At 46.5% G+C, this 26,686-nt stretch overlaps 1 protein-coding gene across 1 annotated transcript in view; it reads left to right on the top strand.

Moving 5' to 3' along the window:
• The window catches only part of RAP1GAP2 (RAP1 GTPase activating protein 2), a 100,525-nt gene that overhangs the window by 33,954 nt on the left and 39,885 nt on the right, over positions 1–26,686 (top strand). The window contains exons 2-8 of the mRNA XM_082679940.1: positions 8,204–8,239; positions 12,896–12,940; positions 13,644–13,676; positions 14,099–14,311; positions 15,521–15,624; positions 24,682–24,760; positions 25,534–25,587. Coding sequence (XP_082536066.1) covers positions 8,204–8,239; positions 12,896–12,940; positions 13,644–13,676; positions 14,099–14,311; positions 15,521–15,624; positions 24,682–24,760; positions 25,534–25,587 — 564 coding nt within the window. The remainder of the gene's footprint in view (positions 1–8,203; positions 8,240–12,895; positions 12,941–13,643; positions 13,677–14,098; positions 14,312–15,520; positions 15,625–24,681; positions 24,761–25,533; positions 25,588–26,686) is intronic.

The raw sequence follows: 26,686 nt of genomic DNA, 5'->3' as shown, positions 1-26,686 counted from the left end.
TTTCTATATTGGATTATGTCATCTGCAAATAGAGATAGTTTTATTTTTCCTTTTCAATATGAATGCCTTTCATTTCTTTCTCTAATTGCTCTGGCTAGAACTTTCAGTACACTGAATAGTAGTGGTGAAAGTGGGCATCCTTGTTTTGTTCCTGGTCTTAGGGGAAAAGCTTTCAGTATCATTGAGCATGATGTTAGCTGTGGATTAAAAAAAAAAGCCCTTTATCATGTTGAGGAAGTTCCTTTCTATTCCTAGTGTTCCGGGTGTTTTTATCAAGAAAGGGTGTTAGATTGTGTCAAGTGCTCTTTCTGCATCAACCGAGATGATTATGTGGTTTTTCCCTTCATTCTATGAATGTGATATATTACATTGATTGATTTTCTTATGTTGAATCAAGCTTGCACTTCTGGGATAAATCCCACCTGGTCACAATGTATAATGTGCTGTTGGATTTAGTTTGCTAGTATCTTGTTGAGAACTTTTACATCTATATTCATCAAGGATATTGGTCTGTAGTTTTGTTTCCTTGTAGTTTCTTAGTATGGTTTTGGTATTTCTGGTCTCACAGAATGAATTAAGGAGTGTTCCTTCCTCTTCAGTGTTTTGGAAGAGTTTATGTAGGATTAGTGCTAATTCTTCTTTAAATGTTTGGTGAAATTTACCATGAAAGCCATCTGATCCTGGACTTTTCTTTGCTGGGAGGTTTTGGATTACCGATTCAATCTCTTATTATCTCTTCATTCTTTTATGTTACTTGCCTGGTACTTGTAGTCATTTGCATTTTCAAATCCTCTCTTACAGATTTAAATATAAATCTGCGTCATTTTTAAGATGTCCTATAAAAACCAGCCATCCTCCCACCCTTCCTCCCTGCCCAATCTCTGCTCCGGCCAGGTTGGTCCCTTTCACACACCCCCTGCATTAAACATTATAATTCCATAGGTCAGTGGTTCTCACAGTGTAGTCCCTGGATCAGGTGTATCCGTATCACCTGGGAATGTGTTAGAAATGCAGATTCCCTAGGGCTGGGGCCAGGAACCTGTGTTTTAACACGCTCTCCGGGTAATTCCGTTGTATCACCATTGCCATAGGTAATAGAGAACCTTGTATGCTCCTGGCCCAAGCTGATGTAGTTGAAGCTGTGCCTCTGCAGGCCTCAAGCAGCTGAGGAGCTGTGTTCAGTGTGAGCTGGTATGAAGGCAGACCAAAGAAGGGAAAGAGAAGCATGAAGGTTGCACAGGGGAGAGCGGGGAAGGAGGCTTGGTTGGAATAGGACCTGGATGCAACTTACTGGGGACACCTGTTGGCCGTCCAGGGTGAGGGGTACAGTCTGTGGCCAGAGAAGAGACAGCCCTTCCTAGCACATGCATTGGCCTGTCCTGCCCCTGACTGTAGCCATCCTGAGGAGATAGCCTCGGCCACCCACAGGCCTAGGAGTCAGTCTCCCCTGCCCACTTCATTCTCATTCATTCAGGAAATGTTTCTGGAGCATCTCCTCTGTGCCAGGCAGCTGTACATCCAGGGATATAGCAGTGAACAAAATAATCAGAGCCCTCCCCTCAAGGACCTTCTATTCTAGTGAACCGCCCTTTGCCTTCTTCTGCAGGTTCCAGCAACCAGAGTGGCGGCCAGCTGGCCCTCATCCTGATGTCCTCTGGATGGGGGCCTCTGAGCCAGCAGCAGAGCCAGGGCAGCGCAGCATGTACTGTGCTTGGGTGGCCTTGGGACACATCCGGTCTGGCTCCTGATGGGGTGTGTGCTCTGGGTTCCCAGCTCTCCCAGCTTTCCAAAAATCTCTACAAAACTCTCCAGAAATCCTTTTCTTTTGTGGTGTCTTCGTTCTCTGTGTAATGAGGAAACCTGCTCAGACCCGTTTTCTTCCTCTCCTCAGCACCACCCAGCCCACGTCTCCATCCCATTCTCCTGGGACTGTGTGGGGGGGAAGACACCTTGTCCTCCATCCTTGTCTTGTTTTACTGTTTCTGGTTGCTGTTGACATGCCTTGGCCTCCTCATGCATGCCCTGGCTTGAGGTGGGATAAGGAGACACTTGCTGCTGTGCACGGAGCGAGTTCTGCATTGGGTGCTGTGTCCGGCTCTGCAGACTGGCTCACGTTATCCCACCACAGCCCTGTGAGTCGGTGCCGTTTTGAGCCTTGTTCCAAGGTGCAGGCGCTCAGATGGCCTCGTCCTGTGTGTGAGCATTGGGCGTGTGGTGCCTTCTGGGCAGACTGCTCACACACAAATACAGCCTGCCTGCAGGAGGGAAGCAGAGGAGGCCAGAGCTAGGGCAGGACCCCCCGCAGGGATCTGGTGGGCAGCAGATGGATGGCAGTGGGCGCGACTTCAACTAGGGTCAGAAAGAGAGGGGGGTGTGCTGGTGGGGGCCCTTCCTGCGATGCAGCAAGAAGGAGAGGACAGGTGGCAACCCATCTGCCAGGAAAGGTCACATCCACGTGCAGAGCTGCTGTGGACCAGAGAGAGGCAGGCCAGGCCGCTCCTGCCCGCGGGAAGGGCACAGGGTGCTGAGATGGGGTGGTGGCCCTGCTATACTCGCACATGCTCTATCCCTTCCATTGCTTCTACTTCTTCACCACCTGGGCAGGGGGCTGGCACCAGAGTGAACAGGTAGGGGCATCGGGAAGATTCCTCAAGACTGGCCTTGCAGTTCCTGTTCACTTCTGTTCCTGCCACGTGGGACCTCCTCTGGCCTTCTCCCCGCAAGGACGCATTTTGTCCTTCTGAAGGGAGACTGGTCGGTTTCTATACTGAGAGGTGGGAGGACACGGCTTGAACCCGGACCGAACCTTGGGGCCCAGCCTGTGGTTTCCCTGGCTGGGTGCTGGCTCTCGGTGATGATTTCACATCCTACTTGACTGACTGTTAAAGCAGAGCCCAAGGGGAAATGCTGGCCGCTGCTCTGATTTGGGTGTTGACGGCTGTTGCTAATAATAAATTAGACAGCTGGGCCGCTATTGATGAGAAGGCCGAACTACGTTTCTCTGCGAAAATCCAGCGCCCGGCTTCCCAATGGAGGGGGATCCCCTTCCGAAGAATGCTTTAGGCTTTCTGTCCTAAAGGGCCTGTGGGACGATGCCAGTGAGTCAGTGAGCATTTACTGAGTGCCTGCTGTGCGCCCTTGGCCGCGTGAAGCAACCTCATGGGGTGTGGACAAGGGTGGGACTCAGTGGCCGGAGCTGCTGTTCCAGGCTGGCCTGAGTCACCCTGCTTCTGGGTGGAAAAGGAGACTTGCTCTTTGCCAAGGTTGGAACTGTCCCATTGGAAAGTTCAACAAGTCACCATGAAGTGGGGCTAGGCCAGCTGGGGCCGAGTTGCCACTGGCTGATTTCTGCTCCTGGACACTGTCCACGCAGCCATTGTCCACCCAGTGTGTTACCCAGGGCTGAGGCTGAATCACAGCCCTTTCATCTCACCACCTGTGCCAGCCCTGAGGCCACGGAGCATCTTCATTCGGGAAATAGACCCTTTTTTAACAGTAATCGAAACACGCTGCCTCTGGGAAGACCAATGAGGTCAAGAAAAGCTACATCAGGAAAAGCTAACTGTCCTGAAGGTACTAGACCATCTCCCAACAGGCAAAGCTTGTTTCCAGAGCGAACTTTCTACTAGTTCCTTATAGTAGTTGCTGTTTACTGAGCGCTGGCCGTGGACCAGGCCCTGGCACTTCCTGTCCACGTTCTTACTTCAGCCTCACATGAGCCCTGAAAGGCAGGGGCTGATCCCGCTTTCAGGTGAGGGAAGTAAGAGAGATTGAATCACGTGCCTTGTACCACGCAGCCGGCCAGTAGCAGGTCGGTCACTTCCCGTACCTGGCTTTGACCACTGGATTCTACTCCCTCCTGTTGAGTTGGCCTTCTGTATCCACGGGTTCTGCATCCACAGATTCAACTAAAGATTTCGATTTTGATCCCCAGTTGGTGGAACCTGCGGATAAAGGGGGCAACTGCGCTATGCCATTTGAAATAAGGGACTTGAGTATTCTCGGATTTCGGTATTTACAGGGGTCCTGGAGCCAATCCCCCACAGATACTGTGGACGACTTTATCTTTCTACTGTACCCAAACCTCAGTAGCTCTCCAACGCCTTCCAGATTAAGCCTGAATTCTTGGCGTTCGGAATCTCTCAGGCCTAGACCCCAGCCCTCCTTTCCAGTCTGAACTTAAGGATGTTGACCCAGAGGCCTCAGGCAGCCAGGTTCATCCACTCACCATTCACTGAGTACACACCGTGCTTCTCCACCTTTGCCCTCACAGTTACCACCGCCTGTAATGCCCTCTCCACCCTCTCTATCGAGTGATTTCTGTTTATCTTTTAAGGTCTGGTTGGAATCCAGCCTCTTACAAGAAGACTTCCTTGATGTGGTAGTTTTAAAATATGTCCACAAGCTCTTTGATACTTTTCTCCTTCAGAACCTAATTGCCCTCCCCTTGAGTGAGGGCTGGTCGTGGACACTAGCTTCTAAAGAAGAGGATAAAAGGGAAAGGATGGTGTAAAGGTAGTATAGCTTCCTTCATGCTTTCTCTCTTGGATCACTTGTTCCGGGGGAGTCAGCCACCACGTTTTGAGGATACTCAAGCAACCGATGGAGAGGTCTGTGTGATGGGGAACTGGGCCCTCCTGCTGACAGCTTTGTGAGTGCGCATCTTGGAAGCAGATCCTCCAATCCCAATCTAGCCTTCAGGTGATGCAGCCTGTGCTGACATTCTGAATGCAACCGCCTGAGCCAGAACTGACCAACGAAGCCACTTTTGAATTCCTGACCCATGGACATTGTTGCGAGTCACCAAGTTTGGGGGTAATTTGTTCTACAGCAGTACAGAACTAATATCCTTACCTCCCAGCAAGAAGTGCTTCATGCCTCCTCGGAACCACTGGTCATCTGTAACATGACCCTGTGTAACTTTGTCTCATAATTAAGGTCAAGTACCCTAGAAATGGAGCCCTTGCCTAGTACTTCCAGTGACCAGTCCATGCCTTGCCAGCACTTAATCATTTGGGGTTAATAGATTAACCAACACAAGGAACATTGTGTAGGAACACACCTAAGGTATTTTGGTTGCCAGTTTACATGGATCCCAGGGGGTAAGCTGAATATGGGGGTGACTCTTAGTCTATAACACCCAGGGCCATGGTTAGACCTGGAAATGGCCTGAATTCAGGGGCTTTCTGTGGGCACAAAAGGCTGTATAACTTGGGTCCTTGGGCACAGCGTCTTAGGAGGGTACAGGAAAGGCATGTAGCAGGAGTTGGGAGAAGCAAAGAAAGGCATGCCAGAGCCTCTGCTTATGTGTTGAAGTCTTTGCAGTTGATTAATTGCAAAAATAATTTATAATTGTTATAGAAAATTTAAAAAATACTGAAAAGCAAAAAAATTATCCTTAACTTATAACTCATTTTGACATATACGCTTCAAGATATTTTTCTCTGGAGGGGTGATGTGTGTATTCAAGATGAAGACATATATGTTGAGAAAAAAGGGGTCACATTGTTCTAAACCCTACTTTTCTCACTTAACAGTACAATGTGAATCTTCCTAGTAGCATCATCAACACAGATCTCCTCTTATTTTATTGTATGGGCATACTTCCTTGTATGATTTATTCTTTCCCTCATTGATGGGTACTTCGGCTCTTTCCACTTTTTTTACCCATACACAGTGTTTCGACAGATATCCTGGTATACATATCTTTGTGTAGTTGCCCAAATATTGCTTTCGGGTAAATTCCTTTAAGTGGGTTTATGGGCCAAAATACATGAACATTTTTCAGGCTTTGGACACATAGTACCAAATCGCCCTTCAGAAAGTACCAGGTGCACACTTACCTACAGTCCTTGACAACACTGGATTTTCTTTTTAATTGTGGCCAATCTGATAGGTGAAAGATGTTATCTTACTATTATCTTAATTTCTTTCATAACTTGGGAGGTTGGGCATGTTCCAATTGTTTATTGGTCATTTTATATTTCTCCTTTAGCAAGTTGTTTGTTCCTGTCCTTTGCACATTTTTCTGTTTTCCTTTCCAAAACTTATTTCTTTGAAATTGAATTATGGCAGTAATGTAGGTCTACCTGCTTGTGGAGCAGACCATGTATAAAGCAAACCCCCCTTCACTATTCTCTCCGCCTTCTCGATCTAATCACTTTTTGATAGTGTGAGGTATCTTCTGTATTATTTTCTATGCATTTATATACATACATATAGGTCTTTTTAGGTTTTGTTTTTATTAAAAGGGGATCATATTCTATGTGATGTTCTGATTTGCACCTCCCCCTTAATATATCTTGGAGAGCACCTTATATAAGCAATATAGATCTACTGCTTTCTTTTTGAATAACCGAGTAGTTTTTCTTTTTGAACAGCTTTATTGAGATAGAATTCAGTACCATAAAGGCACCCATTTAAAGTTCACAGCTTAATGGTTTTTAGTATATTTACAGAATTCTGTAACCATTACCCACAGTCAATTTTAGAACATTTTCATCAGCTCAGAAAGAAACCATATATCCTTTAGTTATCACCTTCCAAATCCCCCATTTCCCTCAGCCCTAAGCAACCACAAATCTACTTTTTGTCTTTTTGATTTGCCTATTTTGGATATCTTATATTAATGGAATTATTATATTATTAATTATAATTATTATAATTATATTATTAATTATATTATATAATATTATATAATATATAATTATATAATATATAATTATATATTTTATATATATGTGAAATTATATATATATAATATATATTATTATATATATAATTATATATAATTATATATAAATGTGAAATTATAGATATAATTATATAATATATAATTATATATTATATAATATATAATTATTATTATTATACATTAATATCTTATATTAATGGAATCACGTGGCTTTTTGTGTCTGGCTTCTTTTACTTAGCATAATGTTTTCAACGTTTATACATGTTGTAGCAGGAGCCAGTACTTCATTCTTTTTTTTTTGTTAATGGCTGAATACTATTCCATTGAATGGATATGCTATAATTTGTTTATTCAAAAGTTGATGGACTTTTTGGGTTGGGCCACCTTTAGCCTGGGAGAGGTCACTTGGAGTCTGCAGCAGGGCCAGGTCTCTGCAGGTGACTCCACAAGGGTCCTTTCCATGGTGGTTCTCTTCTGAGAATGCTGAGGGTGACGGGGCTGCAGGCAGTTCTGGCCCATTGGTGCCCGCAGAGGAAAGCAGGGTGGATACCCTGCCTCTGCATGAAGAAGTGACAAGGACATGTTTCCTTTTCACTGCTTTCTTTTGTTTCCTATTCATCCGGGGACTGTCTCTTCTGGGCGCTCATTAACTCGTGGCTTGCCAGTGCCCTGATGTGGGCAGTGATCTTATGACAAAAAAGTGTAGCTGTTTTTCCAGAACGGGAAGTGGGGACACTTCTGGGGCAACCTCTGCGTGTGTTTATTAGGGTAGAGCTTTCAGTCCCTCACCCTTTCATTCCACTTTTTCTCCTTTTGGTCTTACCTGGAGTTTACAAGGGTGGCACCAATGTAGGTTAAAAGTTTGGACTTATGTAGTTTACGATTTAAAAAATAACCCATCCAGGCCACTGGAGGCTGCAGTTCAATGGTTTTTAGGTTTTGCTCACCAGTTCTTGGGTCCCAAAAGGTGCCTTGGGGACAGGGGACAGGGGCAGGCAGAGGTGGCACATCAGGGGCTCTGCCTTGGCCAGAGCCCCTGTGTTTTTACTGGTTTTGTATGTTGGAGTTCTAAGTGAGACTTCTGTGAGAAGACAGAAGAGCTGTGTGTTGCCACAAAAGTTGGAAAACGACTTGTGTGGGACATCTTGGCCTCACTGTTGGGCTGAAAACATCCCAAACACGAATCCTGCTGGAGGCTGAATCCCAGGGCTTTTGGAGACCTTAGCTTTTCCCAGGGACCCCTCCCTCTTGACAGAGACTGAGTAACTGTTCTCCCCAGGGCCATTTGCCAGGCCGGGCATGCTTTTCTCCCCCTCTTGTTGTATGGGGTATTCTGGCCCTCCAGCCCTGCAAAGGCAAGATCAAATGATCTTCTCTCTTGATCCAAATGAATTTTGTCCCTGGGGAAGCCCTGGGTGGAGCTTCCAGACGGTCAACGCAGAGGCTTTCTCAGCAGACCTCCTGGCTGATGCCCCATCTTTCTCTCCCCGCCCTCTTTGTGTCTTTCAGTCAGCGGAGTTCTTTGAGATGCTGGAGAAAATGCAGGTGAGCATCCTCATTGTCGGGGAGCCAGGCACCGGGTGGGGATGCTGCAGTGGCCTCAGCGGACACGACACCAGCAGAACCCACAGGCAAAACTCGGGTGCTCGGAGGGAGGGCAGAGAAGAGAGAACTCACAGTCCTGATGGCCTGGACCACCTGAGGCCATTTCCAGGTCGAACGGCACAGAGGATCCTGGGACGGCTCCCGCCTGAAGGATGGAGAGAAGACAAACAGAACCTGCCAGCAGGGCAGACGGATGTGGGGAGGGTTTGAGGGGGTCCGTTGTTCCGGCAATGGGTTGGAAAGAAAGCCCCTTCTTAGGGGACTCATCTCACGTCTGCGAGGCAGAGCAGTGGAGTGGGAGACAGACCTGAGTTCAAATCCTGCATCTAACACTCGCTAGCACTAGTTCCTTCCCTTTTCTAAGCTTCTCGCTCCTGTTTTCTGTCTACTCACAGCACTGTTCTCACCTCACTCTGACACCAGACGTGTGGCAGTTTTCTCACACTAAACAGTTCTGCGAAACCAGCTGGGTGCCCTACAGTTTCACTCAGTTCTGAGACTGTCTACCTGGAGGTAGGGTCAGATCCCACAGGTGAAGGGCTCAGTCTCACAAGACCACCCTCCTCCCCTGACTTCAACACCAATCCCAAGTCCAGGTTGACACCTGTGCTTCTGACTCACTGGCTACAAATCGGAGGTTCCCACGACCCCCTCCTCGGGTTCGATTAATTTGCTAGAGTGGCTCACAGAACTCAGAAAAAGGGTTTACTACTAGATTATCAGTTTATTATAAAAAGCTGTAACTCAGGAACAGCCAGATGGAAGAACGGCCTAGGGCAAGGTATGTGGGAAGGGGTGCAAGCTTCTCTGCCTTCTTTGGGCACAGCATGTGTTCACCGACCAGGAAGTTCCCAAAACCCTGTCCTTTTGGGGTTTTGTGGAGGCTTCTTTACATGGGCATGATTGATTAAATCATTGGCTATTGGTGATTGATTGAATCTCCAGCCCCTCTCTCCTCTCTGGAGGTTGGGGGTGGGGCTGAAAGTTCCAACCCTCTAATTGGGGTTGGTTCCCCTGGCAACAAGCCTCCATCCTTAGGGGCTTCCCAAAAGTTACCTCATTAACATAAACTTATAACAAGACACTCCTTTCACCTTTATGGCTCTGGAGCTGTTTTAGGAACCAAGGACAAAAGTCCAAATGCTATAACAAAAGATGCCCCCATTGCTCTTATCACCTAGGAAATTCCAAGCGTTTTAGGAGCTCTGTGCCTCAAATTGCATGAAGACCAAATATATATTTCTTATTATAAATCACAATATCACAGCTTCTATAAATAAGAACGCCCGCTTACATGTAAAATACCCACTCACGTGGTTGTTGGGATGAAATGAGAAATATGTAAAGACTTTGTAGGCATTGCACAAAAATCAGTGTTCAGTGTTGGGGGTCCTTTATAATCACCCCTCACCAAGGGGTCAGAGCTCACAAATGAGAACCACCGCCCTAGGGAATATGGGGGGAGGTCCAGAAGGCTTCATAAATGTAGATGGGAAGAAGATGCTGGTAATAGCCCACGTATTTCAAGCACTTCTCGGGCTCAGAGATTGACAGGCGTTATCTCATGTCTTCCTGACAAAGCCCACAGGAAGTAGGCATATTATTATTATCCCCATTTCACAGGTGAGAAAACTGAGGCACAGAGATATTAAATAAAACATTTAAGGGCTCGGGGCTAGTACATAGCTTCAAGGCTTAGCCACTATATGATGGTGCTCTTTACCCTAAGTAGCTGCTGCAGGCTCCAGGAAGGAGGATCCGGTAGTGATGGAAGGTCTAGGAGGAGAGGCAGAGAGCGTGCCCACAACAGGCCTGAGATGCAGGTGGAGATGCTGAGAAGGCAGCTGCTACCAGCAAGCGTGGTCCTCCTGGGAAAGCCAGGTCTCCCTAAGGGGGGAGGGGGAGGGACTGTTTGAGGGAAAACTATTATTAGTGGTTGTGTCATTATCACGAGCAAGTTATTAAAATCCTGCTCTGTGCCCAGCAGTGTGTGGACTACAAACTGATTTATGTGCGTTTAGGGAACGTACAGTCAAGTTGAGGAAACAGGGAGGGCACCGGCCTTGACAGTGAGTGATGGGAGGCAGTGTGTAATAGGTGCTCAGTAAAGCTGGGACCTTCACCTCGAGCCACGGAATCCCCGCACTCTGGCAAGCTGGCGGGGAGTTTGCGGCTCACCCTGCCTTCTCTCTGGTTGCTGCCACGATCCACTCACCCCTCACCGCTAGCCGGGGCCCCCGGCCTCCCCAACAAAGGGCTTCTCTGAGCACAGACTCCAGCCCCACTTAACCGGCCTCACGGTCCTCGTGTTTTGAGGCTGCTGGGTTGTCCTCTCAACTAGATTGGGAGCCTGGCAAGGACAGGGGTCTTTTTTTTTTTTAGCCGCGCTATGCAGCTTGTGGGATCTTAGTTCCCCGACGAGGGATTGAACCCGCGCCCTCTGCAGTGAAAGCGTGGAGTCTTAACCACTGGACCGCCAGGGAAGTGCCAGGGGTCTGGTTGCTTCCTGTGTGTCTCCACGGCAGGCGGCTGACACCCTTGGGCGGTGGGTCAATTTCATCTCAGTTGAGATTGCTGGTGGCTGAAACCGGACTTCCCAGTGCTTGGGCCTCTACCACGTGCCCACTGGGTCCCAGCCTCCTAGGGGCCACAGTTTCCAACTCCTCTGCCTGTATGAAACTCACATGGGAAGCGGCTTCTATGAAGTGTGGCTGGAGTCTGTCCTTGAGTGTGGGCGCGCTCTCTCACGCTGCGGGCGTGAAGACTGAGCCTCAGAGCAGTGAAGCATGCAGGGCACTCTTGAGAGTTGTGAAGAGCTGAAACTAAGATCCAGGACTCCTGACCTCCCGGACCGAGGGTCTAGGGATTTGAAGAAGGGCACAATCCCTGTGACGCAACAGGGGCCGAGTGCACAAGCTTTGGATCCCTTTGGTCCTAGGTTCACGTTCTAGCTGAGTGTCCTTGGTCAAGTCACTGTACCTCTCTGAGCCTCAGTGTCTTCATGGCTGGGGATGGGGGAGGGGGGCATAATCATAATACCTGTTGCAAAGGATGACACCCAGAGACGGCCCAGTGCTGCGTGGTGGCTCTGTCGTGGGGGAAGGCACAGGAGGAGGTTTGCTGTCCTGCCCAGGGGCTGTTCCCAGGCAGGGATGACTAGTGCAGGACAAACAAAACAGACTCCTGACATCACCCCCATCCCCATCCGCCCAGTTTGCCTCCCTGGACAGGGTCTGCTGGCCACTCAGGTGTTTTTTATCCCTGTGTGTGGAAAGGAGCACCTGTCCAGCGGGAGGGGCCCCCCCAAGCCCTCTTGAACAACGCCGCAGGTGACTCAGCCCAGCCAAGTCTGGAGAAGCCCAAGTCTAAATCCACCCAGTTAGCAGGAGTCTTGGGCTCTGCGAGCTGTGGGATAGGACCGTGCACTTGTAGACACACGTGTAGACACACAGTCCAGCTTCAAATCCAGGTGCTGTCACGCGCAAGCTGTGTGACGTTAGGCCAGCAACCTACTCGTGGGCCTCAGTTTCCTCGTTGGTAAATAGGTGCTGAGGGCTTCAAAGGAGACAACAGAGGGAGCGCCATGGAAGGCCAAGGTCCTGATGCGTATTATGATGATCAGGCAGCGGCCGCTTCTGGACACTCTTCTCTCTAGAGGGGACCTGTTTCTCCTAGTGTGTCCCCGTGTGTCCCAGCGTCTCACACCCTCATTGGATTTATTCAAACAATCTTGGGCACACCATGTGCCCCCCTCCCTCAAAACCTAGTTAATTCACAACGTGACTATAGGACCGGGCCCTGCTCCCCGGAAGAGCATTTTCCAGATAACTGCAGATGATCCCCTTTAATCCAGGCCCAGTCACGGTGCCTGTCCCTTGCAGTGACGCATCTATGAGGCGGGAGGATGGGTGTTAGAATCCTCATTTTGCAGATGAAGCCACGGAGGCTGCAAGAGGCTCAACTTTGTCAAGGGTCGTGGATAGTACGACAGCGGCAGAACGAGGACCAGGTGGCCCGCCTGTCACCCTTGGACCTTCCCACCAGGGAGGGGTGGAGCTGGTGTGGCATGAGGTCCAACATGTGGGCATCGATGACACCCGAAGATGCAGGTTCCCATCCTCACCCCTCACCTACTGGCTTTGAGAGAGCCTGGTGGAGATATTTAAGCACCAAGATGAAAATGCCGCCTACCTGTAGTTTTACTATATAGCGATCAGTCTTCCAAGGGCTTAACACACTCTCAACATTTAATCTTCACCACAAGCGTAGGCGACGTTTTCGTTCCCATTTTACAGATGGGAACACCGAGCTACAGAGAGGTTTTGTGACTTGCCCACGGTCATCAGGTCATAAGCGGCAGTGTTGGGATTTGAATCCCGGTGATCTGGCTCGAGTCCACGCTCTTAACCCCCTACGCTGCTGCCTTGCCGGAGGCTGCTGTGAGGCCTGAGTGTGTAAGGGGCCAGCACATGCCAGCTGCTGCTGCTGTTGTTACTAACCCCCAGCTAAGGCAGCTGCTCCTGATAGACTCCTCTGTTTGGCCTGTCTTCTGTGACCTTTGCTTTTCCATGGATCCTCTTCTCCTTGTTTCTGCAGGGGATCAAGCTTGAAGAGCAGAAGCCGGGACCCCAGAAGAACAAGGTGGGCTGGGCGGGTGACAGGCAGGGGACAGAGCTGGCATGCTGGGGTCTGCTCTCTTACACTGTCTAACTCTTATTTTCACCAAGAGCCACTTCAGTGGCCACACAGTGTTGACCGGTACACAGTGGGCAGCAAGGGGGGCCCTGGCTTGACACCTTTGGGGCAGCTTCAGGGTCTGCTGGGGCGGAGGCCTTGGTGAGACAAGGCTTGTGGCTCAGCTTGGCTTCTCTGCACCTGCTCCTGCAAACGGACCACGTGCAGCACGTAGGGGTGTCAGGCTCTATGCTCCAGACTCCGGAGGCGTCAGCTCTCAGCTTCAGCTTCCATTGCCAAGGCCCAGGCAAGCAGCTCATCACTTAGAGGTTAACCCCCTTTCCTGGAGGGGGCTAGGTGGGACCAGAGGTCATCTTCCTGTTACAGCATCCTAGGGTGAGAAGCTGGGTCACAGGAGTGTGGGACTCCGCGCTCTGCGTACTGCATCTTCAGCTGGCAGGGTTTGCACTCAGGTTCTGTCAGTTTGGGGAAGAACTCAAGCCACATCCCAGAGCTGCCTCTAGGCTGTTCTGTCCGGTGTTCTTCCCACTGATGCTCCCCAGCCTATTCCTCACCCCCTCTGGAGTAAGGAGTGGAGAGGGGAATGGAAACAGTGATCAAACTTTTTGGGCATTGCCGGGACTAATGGTGACATTGGTTTGTCTTGCAGGACGACTACATTCCGTACCCCAGCATCGACGAGGTAGGAACCCCCCTGGCCGCACGGCAGCTCTGGGTCCTGTCTTTGCCGGCGGGGCGGGGGCGGCGGGGGAGCTGACGGTGATGATGTTGATGGTCCCTGCCCCACCCCACGTGGGAGAGAACCCTGGCCCTGGTACTTGAGGGCTTGAGGCCTTTTGCCACCTTTCCCTTTGTGACCTCAGCTTTTCCATGTTTAAATTGGGGGTACCCATCCGAGCTTTGCACCTCTGAAACTACAGGGTTGGTGAAGCTGGAGACGTTGTAGGGCTTAGGGGAGGGGTTCATGTTGCTGCGTTTGGCCTCAAAGACGGGATGCCCTCCTTGGAGCCGTCCAGAAGTTGGAGGGCACCCCTACCGGCACCTCTCCCCACCTCCTGCAGACCCAGGGCAGGCTGCAGTGCAAGACCCTCCCTCTGCCTCTAGGTGGTGGAGAAGGGAGGCCCATACCCCCTGATCGTCCTGCCCCAGTTTGGGGGCTATTGGATTGAGGACCCTGAGAACGTGAGCACGCCGACCTCCCTGGGCAGCAGCATCTGTGAGGAGGAGGAAGAGGACAACCTCAGCCCCAGCACGTTTGGCTACAAGCTCGAGTGCAAGGGTGAAGCCAGGGCCTACCGCAGGCACTTCCTGGGGAAGGTGAGGCCCAGGGGGCCCGGGGGCAAAAATAGCTGCTGGAGGGGGAGGGCCCCAGGAACCCAGCATTCCTCTCCAGTTGCCCCTTTATCTCTGTCTCTCCTCTTCGAAGTCGCCCTCCCTGTCCTTGCTGCCTGCCCGTGTCCTCATTGGAGAGGTCTGACTGGCTGTGCTCCTGGGCAGGGATGGGGCGGACAGAGGGTGTGCAGAAGTTAGGAAGGCTCTTGGTGTGATGAGTCTGGGTGGGGAATCACCCCCAACAAATATCTTAGGAGGTGATGGAATGGGTAGTGTTTGGGGGTGGAGGAGGGTGGAAGGGACAAATACATTCTCACACCTTGGAAGTCTGTTTCTGTCAAAATGGTACAAGTCTCTCGTGTCCTTATTCAAGCAGGTCTCCCTGAGTACTTGTACTGGATGATGTGCTGTGAGCCTCTGATGGCTTAAAAGTGACAAAGTTACATTTCTTTAAATATATTCTGCCCATTAGACTTGGCAGGTTCTGGAAGTCCCGAAGGTAGATTCCAGAAATCTCCGGCCTAAGGCAGCTTTGCAGTCTTAGGAGCTGCGTCAGAACCCCCTGGGGAACGTGTTAAAGTGCAGATTTGAGGGCCGCATCCTGATATGGCCTGTCTGGTATGGGCTCCCTGGGCCAGGAGGAGACCCACTGTCCAGAGGACCTCCTGGCTCCCCTTGGGTGGCGGTGCCAGTGAACCTCCTGGCTTTATTCCCACAAATAGTCTGAATTGGCAAGCGTTGCCCCTGGAAGCCAGGAAGTGGACTCGATATCTTGTGGTGAAGAACTTGGGCTTTGGTCAAGACAGGTGTGGGTTTGAACCCTGGATCTTTCACTATTAGTTGTGTGACCCTGGACAGTTAACAACTCTGAACTTGGTTTACCCATCTGTGAAATGGGGATGATGATGTTTCCTCCTGCATAAAGTTGTAGTCAGGATTAAAGGAGATAAGGGCTCTTAGGCCCTCAGCCCAGTGCCTGGCACATCCTGGGACTCAGTTGGGCCTCTCACTGTGACCCTTCCCCTTCTTCCCCTCCTCCCCCCTCCCCCCATCATCACCAGTAACAACCACAGCAGTAGCATCCTTCTCTTCCTCATTGCTATGGGGCTTCTGACTCCTGGTGAAGGAGGTGATTTGGGGGAACATGTCCGGAAGGTCCCCTCCTCCCCGCTAACACCTGATTTCTGTCTCTAGGATCATCTAAACTTCTACTGTACCGGCAGCAGTCTGGGGAACTTGCTCTTGTCCATCAAGTGTGAGGAGACGGATGGTATTGAGTACCTTCGGATCATTCTCAGGTGGGGCTTCTGCACTCTTAGAGGCCACGCCTCTGGTGGCCAGGACCCAGAAATACCAGTCTGACCAGTCTGCTCTGGGTGTGCTGGGGAAACAGACCTGGCTGGAACCTTGGGGCTATGTCTGAGTTGCCAGGCAGGGAGACCAGGTGTTTATGCCTGGGGCCGATCGCGGGAGTCAGAGTGGTGTCTGGTTCAAGGTCACCCCAACCTGCCTCTCTTGTGGGGACTGGGACTCTGAGGAAGATGGCTTATCCTGCTGAGATGCAACTCCAGCCTGTCCCGGGAGAGGGTTTGCCAGAATACTACCTACGGTGTGCAGCCAGGGAAAATAGATCCCAAGGCATCTGTGTGCGCCCGAGACGGAGTCGTGGTCACAACGGGAGGACAATCGGTCACAACCGATTCACAGCTAAGCTGGGGACCTCTCTCTGGAATATGACCTCCTCAAGGGCAGGAACTGGAACTGGTTTCTGTTTGGTGTGACTAACGTGTTTTGTAGAACCTCCTTTGCAATAATGACAGAGGGATGGTCTGTGTTCTCTGTAGGCTTATGGTCTAGTGGAGAGGAACATGGAGGATATGTGGCGCAGGTATTATTTTAGTGATTTACACAGGGCGCTGTGGGAGCACAGAGTCTGTCTTATTTATCTCTGTCCCTGGTGGGCTGGTGGAGAAGCCAGGAAGACCAGTGCTGGTGTTTAGCCATGAGCCTGTCACGCTCCCAGTCCATATTTGTGAATCTAATTGGAAGTCCTTGAAGGTATTTGGAAAAGAGCAATAACATTTTTTTTTTTCTGCCCAGATTTTGAGATAAATTTGGGATGGACAGGGACACATAGCCTTGTTATAGGAGAGGTGAGGGGGGGCGGCTGGTACAATTTTGGTTTGCTGTTTATTAAGAAAGGAAGCAATTTTCTTTGCTGAGGTTCACCTGGCTAGAAATGATGTTTGCAAGGCAAGGAAGAGTCCATTAAATCGCTAGAGCCAGTTTTCTGAGGGAGTAATACCTGGATCCCCATCTCCTAATAGGATTTCGAGCTAGGTGAACCTCTGTAAAGAAAATTACTTCCTTTCTTAATAAAAATCAGACCCAGGTTGGGTAGAATTTCTGAGTAAGAAGATAACTGAACACAAGGATCTAACCCTCTTTTTCTAGTATATAGCCTATCTGAAATGCTGCACCTGAACTAAAAATAAGAGAAAGATGCCCAGCACGCAACGTACTTTGATGATTTTTTTTTTTTTGTCATCTGTGGGGTAGTTAGGACTGTAATGTAGGTGATATTGAGAGTTGCACCCCATTGCTTCTTCCTTAGAAAGCAATGCAGTGTGGGAATATATGAAATTGGAGATTTGGGGACAATTCTGTGCTGTTTAGAAGTAAGGGTGAGCCCTGGAACAGTCAGGGGTCTTTCTACGTGGAAACATTTTTGTTGTTTGGGGTCAATAGCATTTGAAATCGGTGCCCTGGGGAGCCCAAGCTCAAATGTGGCTCTCCCAAACAGAAATCCAGTGAGTGGGGTGGCAGAGAGAAGCCATTCACCAGCTAGGAAGTTGGATAATCACATCGTGTACCCAGAGTAATGGCCAAATTGAAAACCAGACATAAAAAAATTGGTCCCACAGCCTAGTAACTTTACCAGGCACAAAGAAGAAATTATGCAGAGATGAAATTCCTCTGCTGGCAGTGACTCCTGTCCCAGCTTCTTCCTCATTCCCTGTAGGCTTCTGGATTATTTAATTGATGTCTTATAACAACCAGCTCTCTAGCCTAAAATCTGAGGAGAGTATTCTAACAGCATCTGTGTGTGCCATGAGAGTTGCCAAGGAGAATCTACTAACAGGTTGGAGATAAATAACAAGCCTGAGTAGATGTCTCCATTTTCAAGTTTGGATATAAAAAGAAGAAGGAGAGGGGAAAAAAAAACCCCTCATAGTTTGGAGAAAGAAAAGATTCTGCATCTAAAAAAGTATAACCTAGCATTTAGAAGGTAGGGAAATAACCAAGCTTTGAAAAGGATTTGTTATAGAAAGCCAAGTAAAATTTAGATATCTGTTAACTTTGTGTTTTCGGCAGACTTCTAGAAAAAAATAAACTGTTTTAAAGACAAAAGATTAAATAAGGCAATAGAATGATATGAAGAACGTGCTGGTTAAATTAAGGAAATAATATAAAAAAACTAAAAATGGCCAAGAAGAATTCTAAATGATATTACAAACAGTAAAGAGCAGAATCTACTTTGTGGAAAACCCAGTTAGTAATATTGAGAATAAGCTTAAGAAGCTCTCACATAATTCAAAGGTAAACACAACAACTATAAAATGATAAGCAAAATTATAATGAATGTGGAGGATAGTGAACAGGAATTAAACATGTGGATAATGGATGTTCTTAAGCTGATTGAAGACTTAAATCTGAAGATCAAAATGACTCACCAGGGCTTCCCTGATGGTGCAGTGGTTGAGAGTCCGCCTGCTGATGCAGGGGACACGGGTTCGTGCCCCGGTCCGGGAAGATCCCACATGCCGCGGAGCGGCTGGGCCTGTGAGCCATGGCCGCTGAGCCTGCGCGTCCGGAGCCTGTGCTCTGCAACGGGAGAGACACAGCAGTGAGAGGCCCATGTACCGCAAAAAAAAAAAAAAAAAAAGACTCACCAAATATCAGGCAAAATCAATGACAAAGAAAACGTACCCATTATAGAAAAAGAGAGAAAATAGAGGAATCATAAATAAATAAATATGATAATGGAAATAAGTCTGAGTACATAGATGATGTATAATAAATATAAATTAGTTAAATTCCACTATTACACAGAAAAGATTCTCAGTTTGGGTCATCTCTCCAAAAGGAAAAAAAAATCAATCAATTAATTTTATTAAAGAAAGTAACTGTATATTTAAAAAGAAAAGTGTTGAGAAAAAGTTATAACAATCCAATCCGAAAAGAAAGCAGAGTGGGCAATATTAATATGGAAAAACAGAATTTAAGGCAAAACAATCAGTGTGACAAAGAGGGCCATTGTCTATTTGTGAAAGATAAAATCCACAGCAAAGATATCTTATGAACATTTTTGTTGTTAATAGTATATATTTTAACAATATATGTGTGTGTATATATATATATATATACACACACACACATATATATAGTGATTAAAATATGGAGAAATTGGCAGAATACAATTGTAGTGGTAGATTTTAACATACTTCTTACCACTTGACATCAACTAGGGTAGGGAATGAGAGGGTATGGATAATCTCATTAATATTATTTATGTCAGTTGTATATATGTATCTTTATATGTATCTGTACCTATACTTGGCTATCAAACTTTGATCCTCTCATGGAGAGCTCTGCTTCTTTTCAAGTGTCTATGGAATATTTACACAAATTGATTATAAGGTAGATAGGGCTTTAAAACAAAACCTAGACTTCTAGGCTCCAACCATTTAAAAAAATAACAAATTGTTATACATATATAACAATTATATATATAATTGTTATATATGTATAACATATATACATATATATATAACAATTATATATAACATATGTATAATATACACATATATATGTGTTATATATACATATATAACATACATACATATATATATTTGAATATAAATATGTAAGGTAAAGACATGAATAACTATATCTTCCCATTTCCTCATTTCCCTAGCATTCTGTAGAACCTAGTGTTCTGTAACTTGCATCTGTTAACAATATATCTAGAGTTCTTTCCATATTAGTACATAAAGAGTTTCTTAATTCCTTTTACTGCTGCATAGTATTCTATCACCTGAACGTGAAATAATTTATTTAATAGATCCCCTATTAATGGCCATTGTCAGTCTTTCAGTATCACAAATAATGCTGCAATGAATAACCTTGTACAAATGTTAATTTGTATGGACTAAAATAATTTCTTAGAAGTAAAATAGCTGGGTCAAAACATAAATGCACGTGTATTTTAATAGATTTGCCAGATTGCCTTCGGTAGGAGCTGTATAAATTTGAACTTGGATTTTTGCCAATCTGATAGTTGAAAATGGTATTTTAGTATGGTTTAAATTCATAATAATTTAATTGAATTATGTTGGGCATCTCTTCATATATTTAAGGATCACATGTATTTATTTTCTGTGAACTGTCTGTTCATAAGCTTTGCTCCTTTTTTTATAAAAAAAGGATTGTTAGCCCAAATTTCTATTTTTAAAAATCTTACAGATCATTCTTGATAGCAGTAGATTTAGGAACCAGAGTTTTGAGCCACAGAGTAAATCTAAATAAATTTTAAAAATCAGACACTTTGCTGGATATATTTGCTTACAATTTGACAGTAAAACTACAAATTAATAACAGTAATGTTTAAAAAACTCACTTAACCACTTAGAAGTAGGTTATCTCAACACTTTCCTAAATAACTGTTGGGCCAAAGAGGAAATCAAAGCTGAAGTTATAGAATATTTATAAAATAATGACATTTAAAATATTACATCTAAAAGCTTATGGGTTGTGTCAAAAGCTATACTTAGAAGAAAATTAATTGCCTTAAAAAGTTCCTTATTCAAAAAGAAAGAATCATATTTGTAAGTTGTTAGTAACCTGTCTGTGCCTCAGTTTATCTGTGAAACGGTGATGGTAGTATCCACCTTAAAATTATTGAATGCATATTTTGTGTCAGAACCTGATACATTGTAGCTACTCAAGAATGGTAGCTGCTATTATTATCAATATTATTACCTAAAGTAAGAGGAAGGAATTAACAAAGATTAAAGTTGAAAGAAATAAATTAGAAATAAAAAACCTCATGAGATTTGATAAGTAAATCTAAACTACAGATTTATTTGTAGCCTAGAAAAAGATAAACTTCTGTTGAGGGAACAAAATAACAACAAAATAGGTAACTATTCAGCTAGTCAAATACAGATAAAAAGAGAAAATAAAAATACACGAAATTAGGCATTAAGAAGGCATATAACCACAGATGTAAAGAAGATCAAACAATCTAACAATAGACATTAATAGATATTATGTTAAAAAAATAGATATTATGTTCAACCAATGCTATTAAATTGAAAATTTTATTTGAAGCAGATGCCTTTCTGGGAAAGTATGCATTACTAAATTTAACACGAGGTGAAAAAACCTGACCGGCTCAATAATAATAATGGAATAAATTGAAAAAGTTCTCAAAGAATGATCTCTCCAAAAGTTTCTAGATCTAAAAAAAAAAAAAAAAGTTTCTAGATCTAGATGGTTTGTAGGTAGTTATTTGAAACTTGTAAGGAACAGATTTCCTTAGAACTTCAAAGATAAATAGGAAATTTTAAAGATACTTAAGGATAAAGACAGATTATTTGTGAATGACAGCTAGGCTGAGAGCAGACTTCTTATCAGCCATGGGACAATGGGACAATATCTTTAAAGTGGTGGTAGACAGCTGTTTCAGATATTTAAAAAAATGAAGGGAATATATCAGTTACAGACTCTCTCTGAAAGAATTACTAAAGGATGTACTTCAGCTAGAAGAAAAGAGAAACCAAAAGGAAAGATGCAACTAAAAAGTGAGAAGAAATAGGTAAACTATGTTGATGAGTTTAATTACTGACTGGAGAAAGGAAGTTTTTTTTTAAAAAAAAAGGATTCTTGAATTAAATTTATAAACAAATGTAGGAAGGACAGTGGGAGGGAAGAGTTCAGTAGCTATTGTGTCCCCTCCTTCCTCAGGAGAGAGATAGCAAGTTAGTTTAGAGTTTGTTGGAAAAATATAAATATGTGTATTAGAAGTTACAGAAATTTCTATAAAAAGAAAACACAGGGTTATTAAAAACACAAAATGAGAAAAAGTAATTCTAAGTACATTAGTAATCACAAGTATAAATTAGCCTATGAAAATATCAGGCTATCAGATTGAACTAAAAATGCAGCTATACTCTGCTTAATAAGAGACATGTCTAAAGAAAAACGACATGGAAAGATTTAAAATAAAGAAATAAGAAGAGATATGCTGGAGAAATACTAACCAAGAAAGCTGGTGAGCAATAGACAAAATAGAGTTTTAGGGAAAAAGTGTTAGTAGGGATAAAAGGAACACTCCTTTGTAACTTGGGAATCCTTCCCTACTCCTGATTTTCTTGCTCTATGAAGGGAACACTTCTGTGTGGCACCCCTGGCTCTCTTCACCCCCTTGATACAAGGCTAAATTTGGGAGTAAGAACTTGATGTGTATAGCTGTGTTCTTTTCCCTTTCCCTCTTGGAGCTAGCTGCCCTCAGGGCATTCCCCCTGCTCCCTGTACTGTAAGTCCCACCTGAGCAGACCCCACGAGAGGAGGCTTGCCCCTGCCCAGCACTGCCTGTGGGTGTGGCTAACTCTGGGGTGTAGTCAGAAGGCCCACTGCACCTTCACAGTAAGCTCATGTGCTTCCTTTTCACCTTTATCAGCCAAAGGAGTTATTTTAATTCCCAAATTACTTTTAATTTCTCTTTTCTGTATTTGTTCATAACTTGGGCAGAGAAGGATGCCCTTTACTGGACCCCTCAGAGGCCTCAGCCTACATGATGATCAAAAGAACAGTCCACCTGGAAGATCTCACAGTCATGAACTTGTATTTAGTAACATAGTCTTGAATTTAAAAAGGCAAAAACTGACAGGAATATAAGAAGCAGACAAATCCTCATAGTGGGAGATTTCAGTAACATCTCTCAGATGCCAATGGACCAAGCAGACAAAAAATTGTGAGGATATAGAAGATTTGAACAGCACAGTTAACAAATTTGATCTTGTAACATACATTCTTGAACTCAACAAAAGAGAAAAAGATACATTCTTTTTCAAGCTCAGATGGAACATGAAAAAAAAGTCCACGTATCAAGTCAGCAAATTTCAAATAATTAATATAGAGGGTATGTTCCCTGAATATACAAAAATTAAACTAGAAATCAACAATGAAAATACTGAAAGATAAAACTCATATATTTGGAAAGTTAAAAAAATAAAGAAAACCCTTGAAAGTAACTCAGGTGCTGAAGGGGAAATCGCAGAAAACTGACAAAATATTTAAAACTAAGTGACAATGAAAATACTACCTATCAATGTGTGGGATGCAATTAAAGTGGTACTTAGGGAGAGATGTATAGTTTTATATGCATTTGTAAAAAAGAAGAAAGATTCAGTGTGTAAGCATGCAGGTCAGGATGTTAGGAAAAGAATAGTAGAAAAAAAAAAACCCAAAGAAAATAGAAGGAAAGAAATAAAAAAGGCAAGAATAAGCTAGTGAAGTAGAAAGCAAAAATAAATAAAGAATAGAGGTCATAGACAAAACCAAAAGCTATCTCTTTGAAAAGATTAATAAACTAAACCCCCAGCAAGGGCTGACTAAGGAAAACAGAGAAAAGATACAAACAGATACTATTTCCACAATGAAGGAAGGGACACGACTGCAAATAGAAATGAAGTCTTAAGAGAATACCCAAAACAACTTTGTATCAATGCATTTGATGGATAATTTTATAGAAAAAAACCCATAAATTCTGAAAAGTGACTCAATAAGGAGTAGAAAACCTCAACGTTCACCATTAAAGAACCGAATTGGGGGACTTCCCTGGTGGTGCAATGGTTAAGAATCCACCTGCCAATGCAGGGCACACGGGTTCGAGCCCTGATCCAGGAAGATCCCACATGCCGCGGAGCAACTAAGCCTGTGCGCCACAACTACTGAGCCCACGTGCCTAGAGCCTGTGCTCTGCAACAAGTGAAGCCACCGCAGTGAGAAGCCCGCGCACTGCAACAAGGGTGCCTCCCCGCCGCCCGCTCGCCACGACTAAAGAAAGACTGCGCAGCAACGAAGATCGAAAGCAGCCAAAAAAAAAAAAAAAAAAAAGAACCGAATTGATAGCCACAGATATCCTCCCAACGAAGAATAGCAGGCCCAGAGATTTGTCTGTGAAATCTCAGACAAATTTTAGCAAACCTTTAAGGGACAGAAAATTCCTATGGTATACAAACTATTTCAAAAGATGAGATGCTCACCATTTTACGAGGCTGGAGTAACACCTGGATATCAAAACCTGGCAAGGGAAGTACAAGAAAATAAAATAGGCCAGTGTTGCTATTGAACATAGATGTGAAACTCTAAATAAAATATCAATAAATTGGGCTTCCCTGGTGGCACAGTGGTTGAGAGTCCGCCTGTCAATGCAGGGGACACGGGTTCGTGCCCCGGTCTGGGAAGATCCCACATGCCGCGGAGCGGCTGGGCCCGTGAGCCATGGCCGCTGAGCCTGCGCGTCCGGAGCCTGTGCTCCGCAACGGGAGAGGCCACAATAGTGAGAGGCCCGCGTACCGCAAAAAAAAAAAAAAAAAAAAAAATCAATAAATTAAATTCAGCAGGATATGAAAAAAAGAATACATCATAAGCTAGAGGAGTTTTACCCACGGATTGAAAATATAGCTCAACAGAAATGTAATCCACCAGGTTAACAGATTAAAAACCATATGATTATCTCAGCAGATGCAGAAAAGCAGTCGGTAGAATTCAACACTTTCGTAATGTGCTGAATGAATCAGGGGAACAGGCTAAACTTAGCCTTATGGTGAATCCCTTTATAAAGCAACTTTCATCTCATCTATATTTTACGTAAATACAGATTTTCAAATATTAGTTTTTCTTTTCATAAAGGTTTCATTGCATGTCAGACCCAAATATGTCCAGAAGCTCTGCCCAGTTCTTCTGGAGAACACAAAAAACACACAAAGAAACAAAAAAGTAATGTCGAACTTGAAGGTAGCTATTTGCATTTTCCGTATTTCAGTTGCAGTCAGCTGTACCAGGCAGGTTCTTTGAGTATCCATTTCCCATGGGGTCCCTAAGTAGCATTCCATTTTCCAGTTTGAGTGCAGCGCCCAATGCCCGGGTTGGGCGGAATGAGGCAGGTCTGACCCAGGGTGACGTGAAGCAAGTACCTGCCTTGTGGCCTGGCGTGACGTCAGCCACCTTCCTCATTGACTCCATTTCTGTGGACACCGCTTTCTCATCCTCCTCCATGTGTGCAGGTCCAAAGTGAAGACAGTACATGAGCGGATCCCCTTGGCCGGCCTGAGCAAGTTGCCCAGCGTCCCTCAGATTGCAAAGGTAAAAGCTGACACTGAGAGGACGTGGCTTCCTCTTTTGGGCCAGGTCTGGCCTCTGGGGTGGGGGCGGAGGCTCGTCCTGGGTGGGCTCTGCCCTTGGGGAGGGGAAGGCCATGGTCCTCTTGGGCCCTTGACTGCATGGATGCGGTTGGGGGGAGCGGTTGGCGGATGCCCCCCTTTCCTCTACACCTTGCCCATCTCATCCTCGCTGCTGAGGCTGATCAGGGAACAGGCTAAGCCCCCAAGTTCACAGCTAGTTCAGGAGACAAGAGCAATGGAGAGACAGGGCTGGAGAATAGAGGAGGAGGGAGGAGAGGGGGCAACTGGGGCGACTTCACAGCCGAGGACGGTTGGGTTGAGGGATGACCGTGCTGTTGATTGAGACGGAGGGCCCCCCCCAGGTAAGGAGCCATCAGCTGGTGGAGGGGCCCATGTCACTTCTCTGGGGTCCTGGGAACTTGGAAACTGAGTGATCAAAGTGGGGTGAGAAGGATGGTCAGCTGGGTGGGGTTGGACCCACACTCCGGGAGTGGGAATGCCAGGCAGAACTGTGTCGGATATCTTCGGTGGCCTCACTTCAGCAGGAAACCCCAGGAAGGTCCCTTGACTTTCCCGACCACATGCGAGTGAGCGGTAGTAGCACCAGGATCTGACCCCAGGCCGCCTGAGCCCCGCAGGTCTTGGCCTCACGCTCTTTTTCTTGGTGGGCAGAGGAGCGCAGGTGCCCTCCATGGACGTGGCCCCTGAGCTGTGTGTTTCTCTCTCCCTGCTTAGGCGTTCTGTGACGACGCAGTGGGGCTGAAATTCAACCCTGTCCTGTACCCCAAGGTGAGGACCTTCCCCCCTCTCCCCTTGCTCAGGGCTCTGCCATTTGGCACGGATTTGCACGCCTGGGGCTCTGTGGGAAGTTCTCTGCATCTTGGGGGGTTTTGCGGGGTCTCCGTGATACACCTCCATGTCTCCCCCTCTCCCTGCCCACCCCTTCACAAACTGATCTGCTGCGAACCCGTCCTCAGCCATGCCTGGGTCCCCAGCCCACTAGAATTGGTCCCCAGCTGTGTGGAGGTGGCAGACGGGTAGCCGTGGTGCAGCTTCTCAGTCTGGTCGTACCTGCCTGAGGCCAGTGCTGGGCTGGGGAGTGATTCTGCCTCTAGCTGGGGGGCTGCTGTAGACCTGGTCAGCCATCAGGAAGGGGGCGAGGCGGGCAGAAGGCAGAACCCCACTAAGAAATAAGAGGCCAGACCTTGGCTCCCTGTTGCCAACATTACTACAGGTCTGGGGCCTAACAAGCCTCCACCGGCCCCCTAGTTAAACTTGGCTGGTTCTCTGTTAACAGTTTCCTTAGGCTTGGCCTCAACTTGACCCCGGTTCTGATGTTGGGGTGTGGGTGGGGAGAAGAGCGATAATAACAAAACAAACTCCCAAGCCCGCTCAAGAGCAATTATGCCGTGAGAGGACTTAATCACCCATGGACAGCGAATCGCTTTACATAGGCCATAGGAAGAGACCCAGGGCACTGGCTGCTGCTTCGAGAGCCCGCGGGGCCTGGGGAGAGGCCGTGGAAGCAGGCGGTGGGCCGGCTGGGGCTCGCTGGGGCAGGCTGGCTGGCGCTGATTCAGTCCATTCCGAGCCCCGGTTCTGACAGCCAGGAGCCAGGAGGTGAGACGTTTGATGAGGGGAGAGGGGTCCTGTCCTGGCTGGGATACCCAGAACCCTCTGGAATGAAGCCTCATATCTTCACAATTGGGCTTGACACACGATTTGTCCCCATGCGGGGGCTGAGATAATGGCAGGGTCCTCTCCTGCACAGAGAATGTGCCAGAGCCCTTCTCTCAGACGCCTCTTTCCCCGCCCCCCCCCCACCCCGAGCATCTGTAGGCGCTTCCCAGTAAGATGCTGTGCTCCATGGAATATTTTCTATCATTCA

This window comes from Grampus griseus (genome assembly GCF_964374135.1).
Source record: "Grampus griseus genome assembly, chromosome: 20".
NCBI classification, from domain to species: Eukaryota; Metazoa; Chordata; class Mammalia; order Artiodactyla; family Delphinidae; genus Grampus; species Grampus griseus.
Note: the sequence above shows the minus strand (reverse complement) of the source record. Positions and strands in the feature narration are given on the sequence as shown.